The following is a 15,756-nucleotide window of genomic DNA, read 5'->3' on the forward strand; positions in this document are numbered from 1 at the left end:
TAAATCGGTCATGAATTCAACAAATCGTCACACGCATCTGTTGGTCACCACATCACTGCTGCAGCTCTCACCTTCTCAGGATCCAGGCGAAGACCTTTTGCTGTCAGTACATGACTTCAGGCATCTTCAGTTGCAATTTTTTTTTTTGCTCAGCTTCAGGTCCATCTGGTGAGCTCTCTCTAGCAGTCTTATTAAATGCTGATCATGGTCAGCTATGACTTCTTCCATTGTGTCTCCACATCCATAGGCTAGCAGGTCATCCACTATGTCTTCCACTCTGGGAAGATCACTGACTATCTCATGCTGTCTGCGTCGATACCTTCTGGAGCTGTGGAAGTGCCAGACAGTATGTGCAACCATCTGCATCTCCGGAACGGTGTCCAAAATGTAGTTAGAAAGCTGTTGCTTTCATTTAACTCATGCCAGTAACCATCCGTCATATCTAGGGTAGTAGAGCCTTGGCAAGTTGAGGCAAAATTCCTTAGATGGTTGGCATGGAGTAGTGAGATCCTTTGGGTCTAACCATACTGTCAGCTTTCCAGGCTGTTTCACTGCTACAATGCTGCAAATCCAGTCTGTAGGAGTTGTCACTTTCTTGATTACTCCCTGCCTTTCCAGCTCTTCTATGTTGTTTTTTAGGCTTGATTGGAGGGCAGCTGGAATCTTTCTTGTCAGATGCTGAATTGGTCTTATACTCTCATCTACTTCAAAATGATAGTCCCCGGTAGACATCCTAACCCTGTAAACACATCTTTGTGCTTCTCTAGGATCTGTTCAGCAGTCAATGGTTTTGTGTGCTGCGATATGCTGTAAATCTCTGTTGGCACGTTCAGGGTTACCAGTCCAAGCTTTGGACTTGCTCCAGCTGAGATGACTGAATCATGAGTACTACGATTTGGAACTCCAGATCAATGCCATTGCATTGGGCTCTCAGGATAATTTGCCTTCTCGGTATGAGTATAGTGCAATCATATAGCCTCAACCTTACTTTCAAGGGCTTCATTTTTGGATCGCCTTGTTAAGCCACTTTGCACAGGTCTGTGAAGGTCATGATGTTGCATGACGCACCAGTGTCTATCTGACACTTCTTGTTCACTAGATACTCTCCCTCTGCAGTCACCATTGTCACTGTTGGATCTTTATGCCTAAGACAATTTTATTTTTAACAGCATCATCTTTTAGTTGCTTGAATTCACATGATTCAGCGAGCTGCGTTACTGCAGTCACAGACTGATAATGGACTCTTTGTCACCTTGAGCCCTTATGTCGAACTCATTCTGTTCATAAGCTACAGTCACTTGGGGTTCAAAGTGTGCCTTCAAGGCTTTCAAAATTTCTGCAATTTGTTTTTTTATCATCTACAGATGGATTCAGGGTCAAAAACAATTTGTAGCAGTCTCTCCTCAGCAGTGTTAAAAGAGTTGCTATTCATATTGACTCCTGCTTATTAATTAAATCTGTTGCAATCTTGTAGTTTTGCCATTGCAAGTAGAAAAAATGCTAGTTCTACTACATATCTCCTTTTACTTCAACAGGAGCTTGGAAGAGAAAAATGTAAAACCATTTTTATCTCACCCAGTGTTTTATTGCAGCCTTCAGCTTGTGTTAGCTTTTCCTTGTCTGTGCGTTTTTTCCAGCAGTTTTTAGCAGGTTGGAATATTTGAGTTTTCCTCTTTCAGTGGCTGTGGTTTCTCTTCCAGCTTTTCAAAACTCAACTTCAGCTCCATTCCTGACACCATGTTACGAGCACAAAGACCGCAGTATTCCTAGTGTAATATCTTAATTGAACTGAATGCAAGATAGCTATCTAAAGGGAGATGCTCATGGCAGAGGTCACATGACTACAGCAAGTCAGATAGGACATGTAGTAATGATTGCATTCAAAAACCCAAACAGTGTGGATGGTTTTCACATTCATGGAAACCAAGACCCCATCTCAAATCAGCACTGTCTCTGTAGGTAGCATTCTCTCCCCTGTTCAGAGCCGGTTGGTTCAAGTTTAACTCCAGAGGTTTGAGCACAAAATCTTGGCCAGTGCAGCACAAAGGGGAGTGCTACGCATCTGAGGTGCTGTCTGTTGAATGAGATATTAAACTGAAGCATTGTCGACCTTTTTAAGTGGCCTTAAAAGATCCCATAAACAACAAGGTGTGCTGACCAGTATTTATCCCTCACCCAGCATCACTAAAAACAGATTATCTGGTCAAAAACACATTGCTTTTTGTGGGAGCTTACTGTCCAGAAAGTTGTAGTCACATTTGCTACATTACAACAGTGGTGGACTTCAGAAGAAAATACTTTGCCTTTTAGCCTTTGGGTCATAGAGTTCTACAGCACAGAAAAAGGCCCTTTGGCCCACTGAGTCTGTGCCATTCAAACAAGTACCTAACTATTCTAATCCCATTTTCCAGCACTAGGCCCATAGCCTTGTATGCCATGGCATCGCAAGTGGACAACAAAATACTTTTCAAATGTTATGAGAGTTTCTACCTCTACCACCCTTTCAGGCAGTGAGTTCTAGATTCCCACCACCCTCTGGGTGAAAAAATTCTTCCTCACATCCCCTCTAAACCTCCTGCGCCTTACCTTAAATCTATGCCCCCTGGTTATTGATCCCTCCACCAAGGGGAAAACTTCCTTCCTGTCTACCCTATCTGTGCCCCTCATAATTTTATACACCTCAAATCATGTCTCCCCTCAATCTCCTCTGCTCCAGGGAAAATAACCCCACAACTAAAACTCTCCAGCCCAGGCAACATTCGGGTAAATCTGCTCTGCACTCTCTCTAGTGCAATCACATCCTTACTATAATGCGGATTCCAAAACTGCACGCAATACCCTAGCTGTGGCCTAACCAGCATTTTATATAGTTCCAGCATAAACTCCCTGCTCTTATATTCTATGCCTCGGCTAATAAAGGCAAGTATCCCAAATGTCTTCTTAACCACCTTATCTACCTTAAGGGACTGGTGGACATGCACACCAACGTCCCTCTGATCCTCGGTGCTTCCCAGGGTCCTACCATTCATCGTGTATTCCCATGCCTTGTTTGTCCATCACCTCACACTTATCCAGGTTAAATTCCATTTGCCACTGATCACCCATCTGACTAGCCCATCTATAACCTCGTGAATATTTATCACCCCATCAATTTTCGTGTCATCCACGAACTTACTGATCAACCCTCCTACATTCAAGTCTAAATCATTTATACATACCAGAAACAGCAAGGGACTCAACGCCGATCCCTGTGGAACCTTACTGGACACAGGCATCCAGTCACAAAAACACCCCTGGACCATCACCCACTGCTTCCTGCCACTCAGCCAATTCTGGATCCAATTTGCTAAATTGCCTTGGATCCCACGGGCTCTTACCTTCATTATCAGTCTTCCATATGGGATCTTATCAAAAGCCTCGCTGAAGTCCAAGCAGACTACGTCAAATGCATTGACCTCACTACACACCTGGTCACCTCAGAAAAATTCAATCAAATTGGTCAGACATGACCTCTCCTTAACAAAACCATGCTGACTGTCCTTGATTTATCTCTGCCTCTCCAAGTGTGGATTAATTCTGTCCCTCAGAATTGCTTCCAATAGTTTCCCCACCATTGAAGTTAGACTGACTGGCCTGCAGTTCCCTGGTTTATCCCTTTCTCTCTTCTTACCACATTGGCTGTCCTCCAGTCCTCTGGCACCTCTCTGTTGGCCAGAGAGGTATTGAAAATTATTGCCAGCGCCCCTGCTATCTCCTTCCTTGCCTCACTCAACAGCCTGGGATACATTTCATCCAGGCCTGGAGATTCATCTACTTTTAAGCCTGTCACACCACTTAGAACCTCCTCCCTTTCTATGCTAATTTCTTTAATTATCTCACAGTCCTTTTGCCTGATTTCCATACCCACATCGTCCCTCTCACTTGTGAACACCGACACACAGTATTCATTTAGAACCCTACTTACGTCTTCCGGCTCCACACACAAATTACCACTATGGTCCTTAATGGGTCCTACTCTTTCCCTAGTTATCCTCTTACTCTTAATGAACTTGTAAAATAACTTTGGATCTTCCTTTATTTTACTTGCCAATGTTTTTTCATGCCCCTTTTCTGCTCTCCTAATTTCCTTTTTAAGTTCTCCCCTACACATTCTATACTCCTCCAGTGCTTTCGCTGTTTTGAGCCCTCGGTATCTGCCATAAGCTTTCTTTTTTCTCTTTATCCAATCCTGTATATCTCTTGACATGCAGGGTTCCCTAGATTTGTTGGTCCCACCCTTTGACTTTACTGGAATATGTTGGCCCTGTACTCTCCCCGTTTACTTCTTGAATGAGTCCCACTGCTCTGATGCAGGTTTACCTAAAAGTAGCTGCTCCCAGTCCACTCTGGTCAAATCATATCAGATCTTATTAAAATCGGCCTTTCCCCAATTTAGAACTCTGATTTCTGGCCCATCCTTGTCCTTTTCCGTAACAACCTTGAATCTAACAGAGTTATGATCACTATCTGCAAAATGCTCCCCCACTGATACCTCTACCACTTGCCCGGCTTCATTCCTTAAAATTAAGTCCAGGACTGCCCCCCTCTCTTGTAGGACCTTCTACGTACTGGCTTAAAAAGCTCTCCAGGATGCATTTTAAGAATTTCGCTCCCTCTAAACCTATCACACTTTGACTAATCCAGTTAATGTTGGGGAAGTTGAAATCCCCCACTATTACTGCCCTATTATTTTTACACTTCTCTAAAATTTGCCTATATATCTGCTCTTCTATTTCTCTGACTGTTTGGGGGCCTATGGTCCACTCCCAGCAATGTGATTGCTCCTTTTTTGCTTTTCAGTTCTACCCATATGGCTTCATTTGAGGAGCCTAAGATGTCATCCCTCCTTACTGCTGTAATTGATTCCTTGATCAATATTGCGATACTCCCTCCCCTTTTACCTCCTTCCCTGTCTCGCCTGAAGACCTTATATCCTGGAATATTGAGCTGCCAATCCTGCCCCTCTCTCAACCATGTCTCTGTGACAGCAATGACATCATACTTCTATGTTCATTTATGCCCTCAACTCATCTGCCTTATTCGTCAGACTCCTCGCATTAAAATAAATACCATCCAACCTTGCCAAACTCCCTTGAGTCCTGAGGGATGTCCTGACACTGTGGGACATTATCATCATCTTATTGTCTCACCAAATGACAATAGCTGGTAGCGCACCCATGTCCATCAATTTTCTAGAAAAGTTAACAACTATAATCCAAGCAGGGTGATCGTAATTCATTCCCACTGATAAAACAAATCGAACAGAAGCACTCACCAACAAACCAGAGATGACACAAATAATGTTGGCCACCGAATATTCAGCTGTCACCTTGCCCTCGGGCTTTGAGATGTGCCTCAGGACTGTGCCGTGGACAATCGCACCCATGATGAAGTTGATGTGCCCAATAAAAATCAATATGATGCCCTTCCTCATCAAATGCTGGGGACCGTTCACCTTATCTGTTGGATCAAAAAAGAAAATCCACATGCATTGAGGAAACAAAGGATCTAAAAAGCAGGATAGAGGGACATAGAAACAGGAAGTGTCGGGAAAAAAAACTTAGCGTGTCTGGGAGCATCTGTGGAAGGAGAAACAGAGTTAACTTGGAGTCAACTCAAAAACATTATCTCTGTTTCTCTCTCCACGGACGCTGCCAGGACTGCTGAGTATTTTTTTAAGCATTTGTTTTTATTTCAGATCTCCAGCTTCTGCAGCGTTTTGCTTTTATTTAATGTTTATCTGGAAGACCAGCCCCTACCAGATTCACTGAGGGGAGTGGAGAAGTGGTTCTTCCTAACTGCTGCCCTTGGTAAACCCTGGCAATTTACCATGGCAGTGCGATGGTTACAGGAAACCTGTGTGACGGGAGCTGGCAACCCTCAAGTGTGAAATCAGCATGTGCTTTGACCTGGTTTCAAATCCAACCCAGACTGATGGGTTGAAAGTGCTTCAAACTCTTTGCCTCTCTCTCCTCCTTTAAGACACTCCTCAAAACCTGCCTCTTCAACCAAGTTTTTGGTCATCTATCACCTATCCTAATATTTATCTCTATGTGGTTTGGTGTTAAATTCTGTCTGAAAATGCACCGAGTACTTTGGGATATCTTACTAACGTTAAAGGAACTATAGAAGTGCAAGTCGTAGTTACGTAAGGACATAAGAAATAGGAGCAGAAGTAGGCCATACGACCCATCGAGCCTGCTCCGCCGATCATGGCTGAACTTTTACATCAACTCCACTTTCCTACCGTATCTCTCAATTCCCCAAGTAGCCAAAAATCAGTTTCAATCTTGAATATACTCAATGTCTGAGTGCCCACAATGTTACTTCCTCTCTTTGTTGGCTGCAAGAGTGTGCAGTATTGAATGAGTTTGGATAGGCCCCAAGGGATGAAGCTTTGGAGGAGAGATGAGGAGGGGAGTGAATTGGGTGAGAAATAAAGCTGTGATTAGGTCTCTTTTTCCTTCCCAGCTGCAGATCCATATACTGTCCAATTCTTATAATTATTTCAGGTTTCCACTATTTGCACCATCTGTTTGTGCATTCATGCTTTCTAGTAACAACTGTGCTGAATGTTGTGGGGTCTGTGGTTAATCCACTGGGACAAGAGAGCTGGAATTAGCAATGAAATAATAAGAGGCTGCCTCATGGGAGCCAGGTCTCTCTCAATGCGACAGAACAAGCCCCAGCATCAACACAACAAGCTCAAGCATTCCCCAGATTGAAAGTAGATGTCACAAACAGTTTAGGGAGTATTTTATTGTTTAGGGAATGAGGTGTGCAAATTGATTTCTGCAACAAGATTCCAAGCTTGAGAACCTAGTGCGAGGTTAACAGCGTAATTTAGGAGCGATACCTGGAAATCTTTCTTTACACAAAAAGAGTGATAAATGTGTTGAACAGTCCAGGGAGAGCACTACCATTTGATAATCAATTGGATGCAGCAATAGCAGGGGAACATCAGGGTCATTTCAGACGAAGATCAAAGATAGGCCAAATGGCATCATCTTTCATAACTAACGTGTGATCATATGATGCATTGATGCTCTGAGGTTTTATAAATCATGCCAAATCCAGGGGCCATTTTCACTTAGATACCAGGAGCATATTTAAATAAAATGAATTACAACGTTAATTAGAGGCATAGGGTACAAAACCAAAGGTGTGCTAAACCTTTATAAATCACGGATTCAGCATCAACAACATAGTGCCTTGAACATAGTAAAACTCCCCGAGGTGCTTCACAAGAATGTTATCAAACAAAATTTGATGCTGAGCCTCTTGGGAGGTATTTGGGACATGTGACCAAAACCACAGTTAAAAAGGTTGTTTTTAAAGTGCATCTTTGAGGGGAGAGAGGTGGAGAGGTTTAGGGAAGGAATTCCAGAGCTTGGGACATAAGCAGCTGAAAGCATGGCCACCAATAGTGGGGAATGGGAATAAGGGATGTGCAAGTGCTCATAATTAGCGGAAGGCAAAGATCTCAGAGGGTTATAGGGCTGGAGGAGGTTATAGAGATAGGGAGGGCAAGGCCATGGAGGGCTTTGAAAACAAGGATCAGCATTTTAAAACCGAGGTGGTGCCAACTGGAAGCCGTTGTAGTTCAGCAAGTGCAGGGACGATAGGTGAATGGAAGGGTGCACTAGGATACCGGCAGCAGAGTTTTAGATGAATTCAAGTCTCCAGAGGGTGAAAGATTGGAGAGCCAGTTGGAGTATGCAAACAATCCTAGGCGCTACACTTCAGGAAGGGTATCAAGGCTTTGGAGAAGGTAGAAAGATTTACTAGAATGGTATCAGGGATGAGGGATTTCAGTTATATGGAGAAACTGGGATTGTTCTCTTTAAAGTGAAGAGAGGTACAGGGACATTTAATGAAGGATTGTGACAGGTGTAGATGGGGAGAAACTGTTTCCACTATCAATAACCAGTGGACACAGTTTTAAGATAATTCACACAGGGGAGATGATCATTTTTTTTTAAGCAGCAAGATACAATTTAGAATGCACTGCCTGGAAACTTGGTGGAAGCAGAGGTCCGGGATTTGCTGTCTGGTTTGGTGGTGGAGGCAGAAACCCTCAACTCATTTAAAAGGTACCTGGATCAGCACCTGAAGGGCAGGGAAGGCGGTGGCATATTGTCACTGGGCTGGTAATCCAGAGCTCCAGAGTAATGCTCTGGGGACCCAGGTTCGAATTCAATACAAATCTGGAATTAAAAGTCTAATGATGACCATGAAGCCATTGTTAATTGTCGTAAAAACCCACCTGGTTGACTAATGTTGTTTAAGGAAGGAAATCTGCCATCTGACTCCAGACCCACAGAAATGTGGTTGACTCTCAAATGCCCTCTGAACACGGGCAATTAGGGATAGGCAATAAATGCTGGCATAGCCAGAGATGCCCACATCCCATTAGCAAGTATAAAAAAGGTGCTATATAATATTTTAAAAACCTGCAAGACTACATACCAGTGCTGGAAGATGGGATAAGAATGGGTGGCAGAGACACAATGAGTTGAATGGCCTCTTTCTGCACTGTAACTTTTCTATGGCTCAATGGCTATGGGGAAAGCGCAGGGGATGATAAATGGTGAAGTATAAAACCAGAGATAAATCCTTTGTTTGATAGTTCCTTTATTTACAGAATGCAGCATTACATATATCTATATCCTACCTACTCACCCAGTGTCCCAGCAATTTCTCTTAATACCTCCTACAGCCAGTTTGTGAAAATTTATTCCATTTTAGATTGATTTACAAAGTGAGACATTACAAAAAAAAACAGAACCACTCACGTTGGGGCTTGAACCCATGATCTTGTCATTAAGACTCTTTTGCTCTACCAAGTTAGCCAGGCTTCAGCCTCTCTTTATAGTGCTCAAGTGCTTAGGTATTGCTGAGGAAAGGCGCATGCTGGCAAAGCTTTTCGTCTTGCACTCATCGCGATAGTTCATAAGAATACCAATTGTAAAGGGAACAACAAGGGTTCATATCAACCAACAAGTCCCTTTGGCTGTTTGTAACAGGCAAAGTACTGACTGTAGTCAACCAGCCCGTGCTTGCAAAACTCAAAATATTGTGTCCAACAGTAGATGTGATTCCACGATTAGATAACACTTGCTAAGCAATCCTGATTGTGCTAAGAATTACACTGATAACCAATTTAAGATTATCAATTGGGCTTGCAGTGTGGCTCACTTATGCATGCTAGAAGCTTCATATATATATATACACACCTAGGGCCATGTCCTAACAGAAGGAGCTTGTCCACGTATTGCGCCTTTTTCAACTAAACAAAAGCTTGAAGGACATTCATTCTGTGGTTCATTTCCCATGGCAATGCCATAACCAGAATCGACCTACCTGGTTTGAATTTGAACAAAAGCTTGGCAGGTAACTTTTTCCTAATGCATTCTCCACGGCTATGCCTCTACCAATCAGAGTCCACTTGCCAACCAATCAGCACTCTCTTCTCATGCAGTATAAATTGTTCCCTTTACTATTGGTATTCTTGTGAACTGTCCTGATGAGTGCAAGACAAAAAGCTTCGACAGCTTTTTGCAGCAATACTAAAGCTCAGTACTACCAAATGACAATTTTAAGTTAGTAATTAAACAATGGCCTCCACTGTGTATCTTAATGATATAATTAAAATACTATTAACAGGGGATGGGGCCTAATTGGATCATTTTTTTCAAAGAGCCAGTACAGTCTCGATGGGCCTAATGACCTCCTTCTTGGTTGTAAGATTCTATGATTTTATTGAATGATTCTATAATGAGTTATTATTTCAAGCACTACAAAATCAATTTCCAAGACCCCCTTTCAGTTAAGCAATCTTCACGCGCCCCCTCTCCTGAAATCATGCTCCAAGTCAAGAATCACTCTCTGTACGCGCTGGATTCCCTGTTAAGTCAGATCATCTCCTTACGTTTACTCGGAGAGACATCTCTCTTTTGTTCATCCTTCGAGATGAAGAGGAGCATGTTCATTATCTGGAGTGTTTGGTAGGGTTCCAATGGATAGGTAGGTGAGTGATAAGGCCATTCTGCACCCAGGAGGAAAATAGGACAGGAAAACACAGACTATTCTGGACAAGTTACTGGATCGTAAAGGGTGTAAGGGACTGCTAGCAACACCTCTCAAAGGTGGGCCCACCGCACCCTTTGGAGTGGATCATCCTGTTCTCACCTTCACCCAGCTCTCAGCTGTGACTCCCAGTAGTTGTTAGCATGCAACAGGGGCCACACACCAGAAAACTGCTCCAAACGGCAGGAAAACTAAGTGAGAGTAACCATCAGGTCCCCTACTCAGGGACTTGTCTACCCTGGCACGTGAAGACTGAATTTAGCGGGCTAGGCGGTTGAGACTAATTGAACAGTCCTGATGCAGGTCAGCACCATGCTGTGAAACCTAGGCTTGGCCTAAATAGCCAAGTGGTAAAGGTACTGGGCTTGTAACCCTAAGATCAAGAGTTCAAATCTCACAATGGCAAACTATGAAACAATGTAACTTCATCTGAAACAGATGGAAACGGGTTTGTATTCAAAAGAGTTACAAACTGGCTTCAGGAAAGCTTGGCCTAAATGGCCAAGTGGTTATGGTACTGGGTTTGTAACCCCAAGATCAAGAGTTCAACTCTCACAATGGCAAACTATGATCCTGGCAAGCGGCTGGCAACCAAGTAGGCCAATTATTTGGCTTGGCCTAAATGGCCAAGTGGTTATGGTACTGGGTTTGTAACCCCAAGATCAAGAGTTCAAATCTCACAATGGCAAACTATGAATCAAGAGTTCAAATCTCACAGTGGCAAACTATGAAACAATGCTGTGAAACCCATAGAACTCAAAAAGACACAGAAGTCATCACCCACTGCATCTGGATCTACCTCCAGCCATCATCTTGCACTAGACCAAGGTAGGCCAGGATAAGAGGGTGAGGCACAACTCTCGCTCTCTATAATCTAATTCACGTGCAAGTCATGTTCATCATCTTTCTACTCAGAGAGGTAACTTGTAGCTGATGTCAAAGACGTTATTCACAGATCGACAATGTTTAGGGTAGTTAGCGGAGTTGTTGGGGGACAAACTGTGTCATTGATTTTGATGCAGCTCCTGCAGTGTAAAAGTATTGAGTGACAGGCTGAATTGCTGCTTGAACATGAACACAAATATTTGCAAAATGCTTTTTCGTTTGTACTTGGCATGACTCGCCCTAGTGTAAATGCTATCTGGGAAACCGTTTATCAGAAAGGTACACATGCGAGAGACAGGGTTACTTTGAGTCAAGACAGGGGGAGGGTGGAGGGGAACGGATGGAAGAGGGGAAGGAAGAGGAAGAAATTCTCTTACCTTATACTGAAAGTCAGACACAGCCTGATCCAGTCAAAAGCTTCTGACTAGCAACTTGTAGAAATTGCAACCTTCCCTCCAGAGGGAGTACTGCCACCTCCAGAAATATCAAGATACCGTCTCCTTACCCTCCAACTCCCACAACATGAGCGCCTAACCCGCCCCTCCCCCACAATACTAGCGCCTAACCCACCCCTCCCATACAATACTAGCGCCTAACCCACCCCTCCCATACAATACTAGCGCCTAACCCACCCCTCCCATTCAATACTAGCGCCTAACCCACCCCTCCCATACAATACTAGCGCCTAACCTGCCCCTCCCCCACAACACTGGTGCCTAAACCCCCACAACACTGGCACCTAACCCGCCCCTCCCCCACAATACTGGCACCTAACCCGCCCCTCCCCCACAACACTGGCACCTAACCCGCCCCTCCCCCACAACACCGGCGCCTAACCTGCCCCTCCCCACAACACTGGCACCTAACCCCCACAACACTGGCACCCAGCCCACCCCTCCCCCACAACTCTGGCACCTAACCCGCCCCTCCCCCACAACACTGGCACCTAACCCCCACAACACTGGCACCCAGCCCACCCCTCCCCCACAACACTGGCACCTAACCCCCACAACACGGGCACCTAACCCGCCCCTCCCCCACAACACCGGCGCCTAACCCGCCCCTCCCCCACAACACCGGCGCCTAACCTGCCCCTCCCCCACAACACTGGCACCTAACCCACCCCTCCCCCACAACACTGGCACCTAACCCCCACAACACTGGTGCCTAACCTGCTCCTCCCCCACAACACTGGCACCTAACCCCCACAACACTAGCACCTAACCTGCCCCTCCCCCACAACACCGGCGCCTAACCCACCCCTCCCCCACAACACCGGTGCCTAACCTGCTCCTCCCCCACAACACTGGCACCTAACCCCCACAACACTGGCACCTAACCCCCACAACACCGGCGCCCAGCCCACCCCTCCCCCACAACACTAGCACCTAACCTGCCCCTCCCCCACAACACTGGCACCTAACCCGACCCTCCCCCACAACACTGGCACTTAACCCGCCCCTCCCCCACAACACTGGCACCTAACCCCCACAACACCGGCGCCTAACCCGCCCCTCCCCCACAACACTGGCACCTAACCCCCACAACACTGGCATCTAACCCGCCCCTCCCCCACAACACCGGCGACTAACCTGCCCCTCCCCCACAACACTGGCACCTAACCCGCCCCTCCCCCACAACATCGGCACCTAACCTGCCCCTCCCCCACAACACTGGCACCTAACCCCCACAACACTGGCGCCCAGCCCACCCCTCCCCCACAACACTGGCACCTAACCTGCCCCTCCCCCACAACACTGGCACCTAACCCGCCCCTCCCCCACAACACTGGCACCTAACCCGCCCCTCCCCCACAACACCGGCGCCTAACTTGCCCCTCCCCCACAACACTGGCACCTAACCCCCACAACACTGGCACCCAGCCCACCCCTCCCCCACAACACTCGCACCTAACCTGCCCCTCCCCCACAACACTCGCACCTAACCCCCACAACACTGGTGCCTAACCTGCTCCTCCCCCACAACACTGGCACCTAACCCCCACAACACTGGCACCTAACCCCCACAATACTGGCACCTAACCCCCACAATACTGGCACCTAACCCCCACAACACTGGCACCTAACCTGCTCCTCCCCCACAACACTGGTGCCTAACCTGCTCCTCCCCCACAACACTGGCACCTAACCCCCACAACACTGGCACCTAACCCCCACAATACTGGCACCTAACCCCCACAATACTGGCACCTAACCCCCACAACACTGGCACCTAACCTGCTCCTCCCCCACAACACTGGTGCCTAACCCGCCCCATCCCACAACACTCGCACCTAGCTCGCCCCTCCCCCAGGACACTCGTACCTAACCAGCCCCCCAAAACACTTGTACCTAACCCGCAAATCCCACAACACTTGCACCTATCCTGTCATCAATCATTTCCTTTGCACTCTGTTTTCTTGTTTACTCATTGCCCATTGGCGATATTATCTAGAGAGATAAGGGTAAGCATCCCAGCGCACACTGATGACTGCCAGCCCCACCTTATCTGTAGCCATCTTCATCAATTTCATGGTTGCCACTTGCCCAACATGGAGATAACACCAAATATTTCTCCAACTTAACTTCATTAAGACCTTTGAGACCCTCCCACCAAACTGCAATATTCCCAACCAGATTCTAGCCCCTTCACTTGCTGCTTGCCCAAGTTAAATCAGCACGAAAATTGTGCTGTGCTCAATCCCCAACTGAGCTTCATACCATGTCCCCTCCATTATCAACACCATTTATTTTGATCTCCACAACATCACTAGCTTCTGTCCTTACTGGCACAGAAACCTTCATCCACCCACTTTCATTAGCGGCATCAACAATTTCTCCAGTGCCCCTCCTCATTGGCTTCCCAAGCTCCAACTAACATTAAATCCAGTTTAGAGTCTGGAGCACAAAAAATATAGGCTGACACTCCAGGTAGTACTGAGGGAATGCTGCACTGTCAGAGATACCGTCTTTCAGAGGTGTTAAATCAAGCCTGAGTATGCCCTCTCAGGTCGGCACAAAAATCCCATTGCACTATTTTGGTGGACAGCAGGGGAGTTATCCCCGCTGACCTGGCCAATACTTATCCCTTAATCAACATCACTAAAAGCGCTTATCTGGTCATTACCGCTTTGCTGTTTGTGTGAACTTGCTGTACACAAATTGACCGCCACATTTCCAATATTACAATAGTGGCTACATTTAAAAAGTACTTTCTTGGTGATAAAGCACTTTGGGATGTATTGAGATCAAGAAGGGCGCTATATAAATGCAATTCTTTCTATTTTCAATCAAATTCCCTATGGCCCTATCGTGTTCTTTATTAGATCCCACTTGGCCGTCACCCATCTCCTCACCGACCTCCACTAGCTCCTTGGATGCAGAGCATTGCTTTCAAAGTTTTTTTACCCACAATTTGCTGGCTCCTTGAAAGAGCTATTGGCTTATACCCAATCCCCTGCTCTTTCCCCACAGTCCTGCAAACATTCCTCCGACAAGTAGTTATTCAATGGCGTATTGCTGTAAAAAGAGACATGCTGTCGAAGCTTTGCATCATGCACTCATCAGGACAGGTACAAGGATACAAAAATTTCAAAGGGACATGCTTGCACCTTTTTTGAATTAAACAAAACCTTGGCGAACAATAGTTTCCTGGTGCATTCTCCGTGCTACACCTTGACCAATCAGAGTCAACTTGCCAATCAATCAGCACCTTTTCTCATGCAGTATAAATAGTTGCTCCCTTTGAAATCTGGTATTCTTCTATCTGTCCTGATGAGTGAAATATAAAAAGCTTTGACAGCGCATCTCTTTTTCAGCAATACTCAAGTTCTCTGCTAGCAAGTGACAACTATTCAATTGCCTTTTGAAAATTATAGTTGAAATCTGCTCTGCCACCATCTATAGATGGCACATTCTAGATCACTATAACCTGCTGTGTAAAACAAAAATTCCATTTTGTCCCTGGTTCTTTTGCCAATCACCTCAAATCTAAGTGCTCTGGCTATAATCTTCCTGCCAGTGGAAACAATTGCTTCTTTTTTCACTATGCCAAAGTCAGCCATAATTTTAAACACCTCTGTCAAATCTCCCCTTAACCTTCTCTGCTTCAAGGAGAACAACCCAATAGGCCTTGACATCCTTCCTAATGCAAGGTGCCCAGAAATGGACAACAGACTCTAGCCGAGTCCTAACCAGTGTTTCAAGTAACTTCCCTTGCTTTTGTGCTCTATTTATAAAGTTAGGGACATCTTTTTAAACAGCCTTCTCAACTTGTCCTGTCACTTTCAAAAATTCGTGTATGTACACCACCAAAGGCGCCTGTGCACTCTCTTCTCTTCACTGCACCATTGATGACAAAGCTTCCAGCCCTACTCCTCCAAGTCCCATTGCCTCTCTAATTCTCTCCCAATCCGTAGAGATTTGTCCTGTCTCCCACTATTGCTCTGTGCCTGTTTCAGTCCATGAAGTGGTTCTGGCACATTAAGGGTGCTATACAATGCAAATAATTGCAACTAATGACTGTGATCTAACTAACTGAGCAAAGGATTTAGGAAATGCAATTATTCACTCAACACAAGTCAATGCAACAGGTGTGAATAGACTTGCCTGGCCATTTTCTATTCAATTGAATGAGCAGCCGATAATTGACTGTTGATGTTTTCAAGAATCGAATTATCTGAATAATTAAAGATTAATTAAATGCGCATAAAGATGTCTCCATGTTTATTAGAAGATCTGATCC

The 15,756-nt window shown here is 45.4% G+C and overlaps 1 protein-coding gene across 2 annotated transcripts in view; it reads right to left on the reverse strand.

Moving 5' to 3' along the window:
- Nucleotides 1-15,756, reverse strand: part of LOC121275342 (keratinocyte-associated protein 3-like) — a 47,098-nt gene that overhangs the window by 24,709 nt on the left and 6,633 nt on the right. For both annotated transcript variants that reach the window (XR_005942387.1, XM_041182847.1), the window contains exon 2: nucleotides 5,315-5,499. Coding sequence is in view for 1 of the 2 variants with exons in the window: in XM_041182847.1 (XP_041038781.1) it covers nucleotides 5,315-5,499 (185 nt within the window). In the remaining variant the exon portion in view is untranslated. The remainder of the gene's footprint in view (nucleotides 1-5,314; nucleotides 5,500-15,756) is intronic.

The sequence above is a fragment of the Carcharodon carcharias genome, chromosome 2 (assembly GCF_017639515.1).
Source record: "Carcharodon carcharias isolate sCarCar2 chromosome 2, sCarCar2.pri, whole genome shotgun sequence".
In the NCBI taxonomy this organism is placed as follows: Eukaryota; Metazoa; Chordata; class Chondrichthyes; order Lamniformes; family Lamnidae; genus Carcharodon; species Carcharodon carcharias.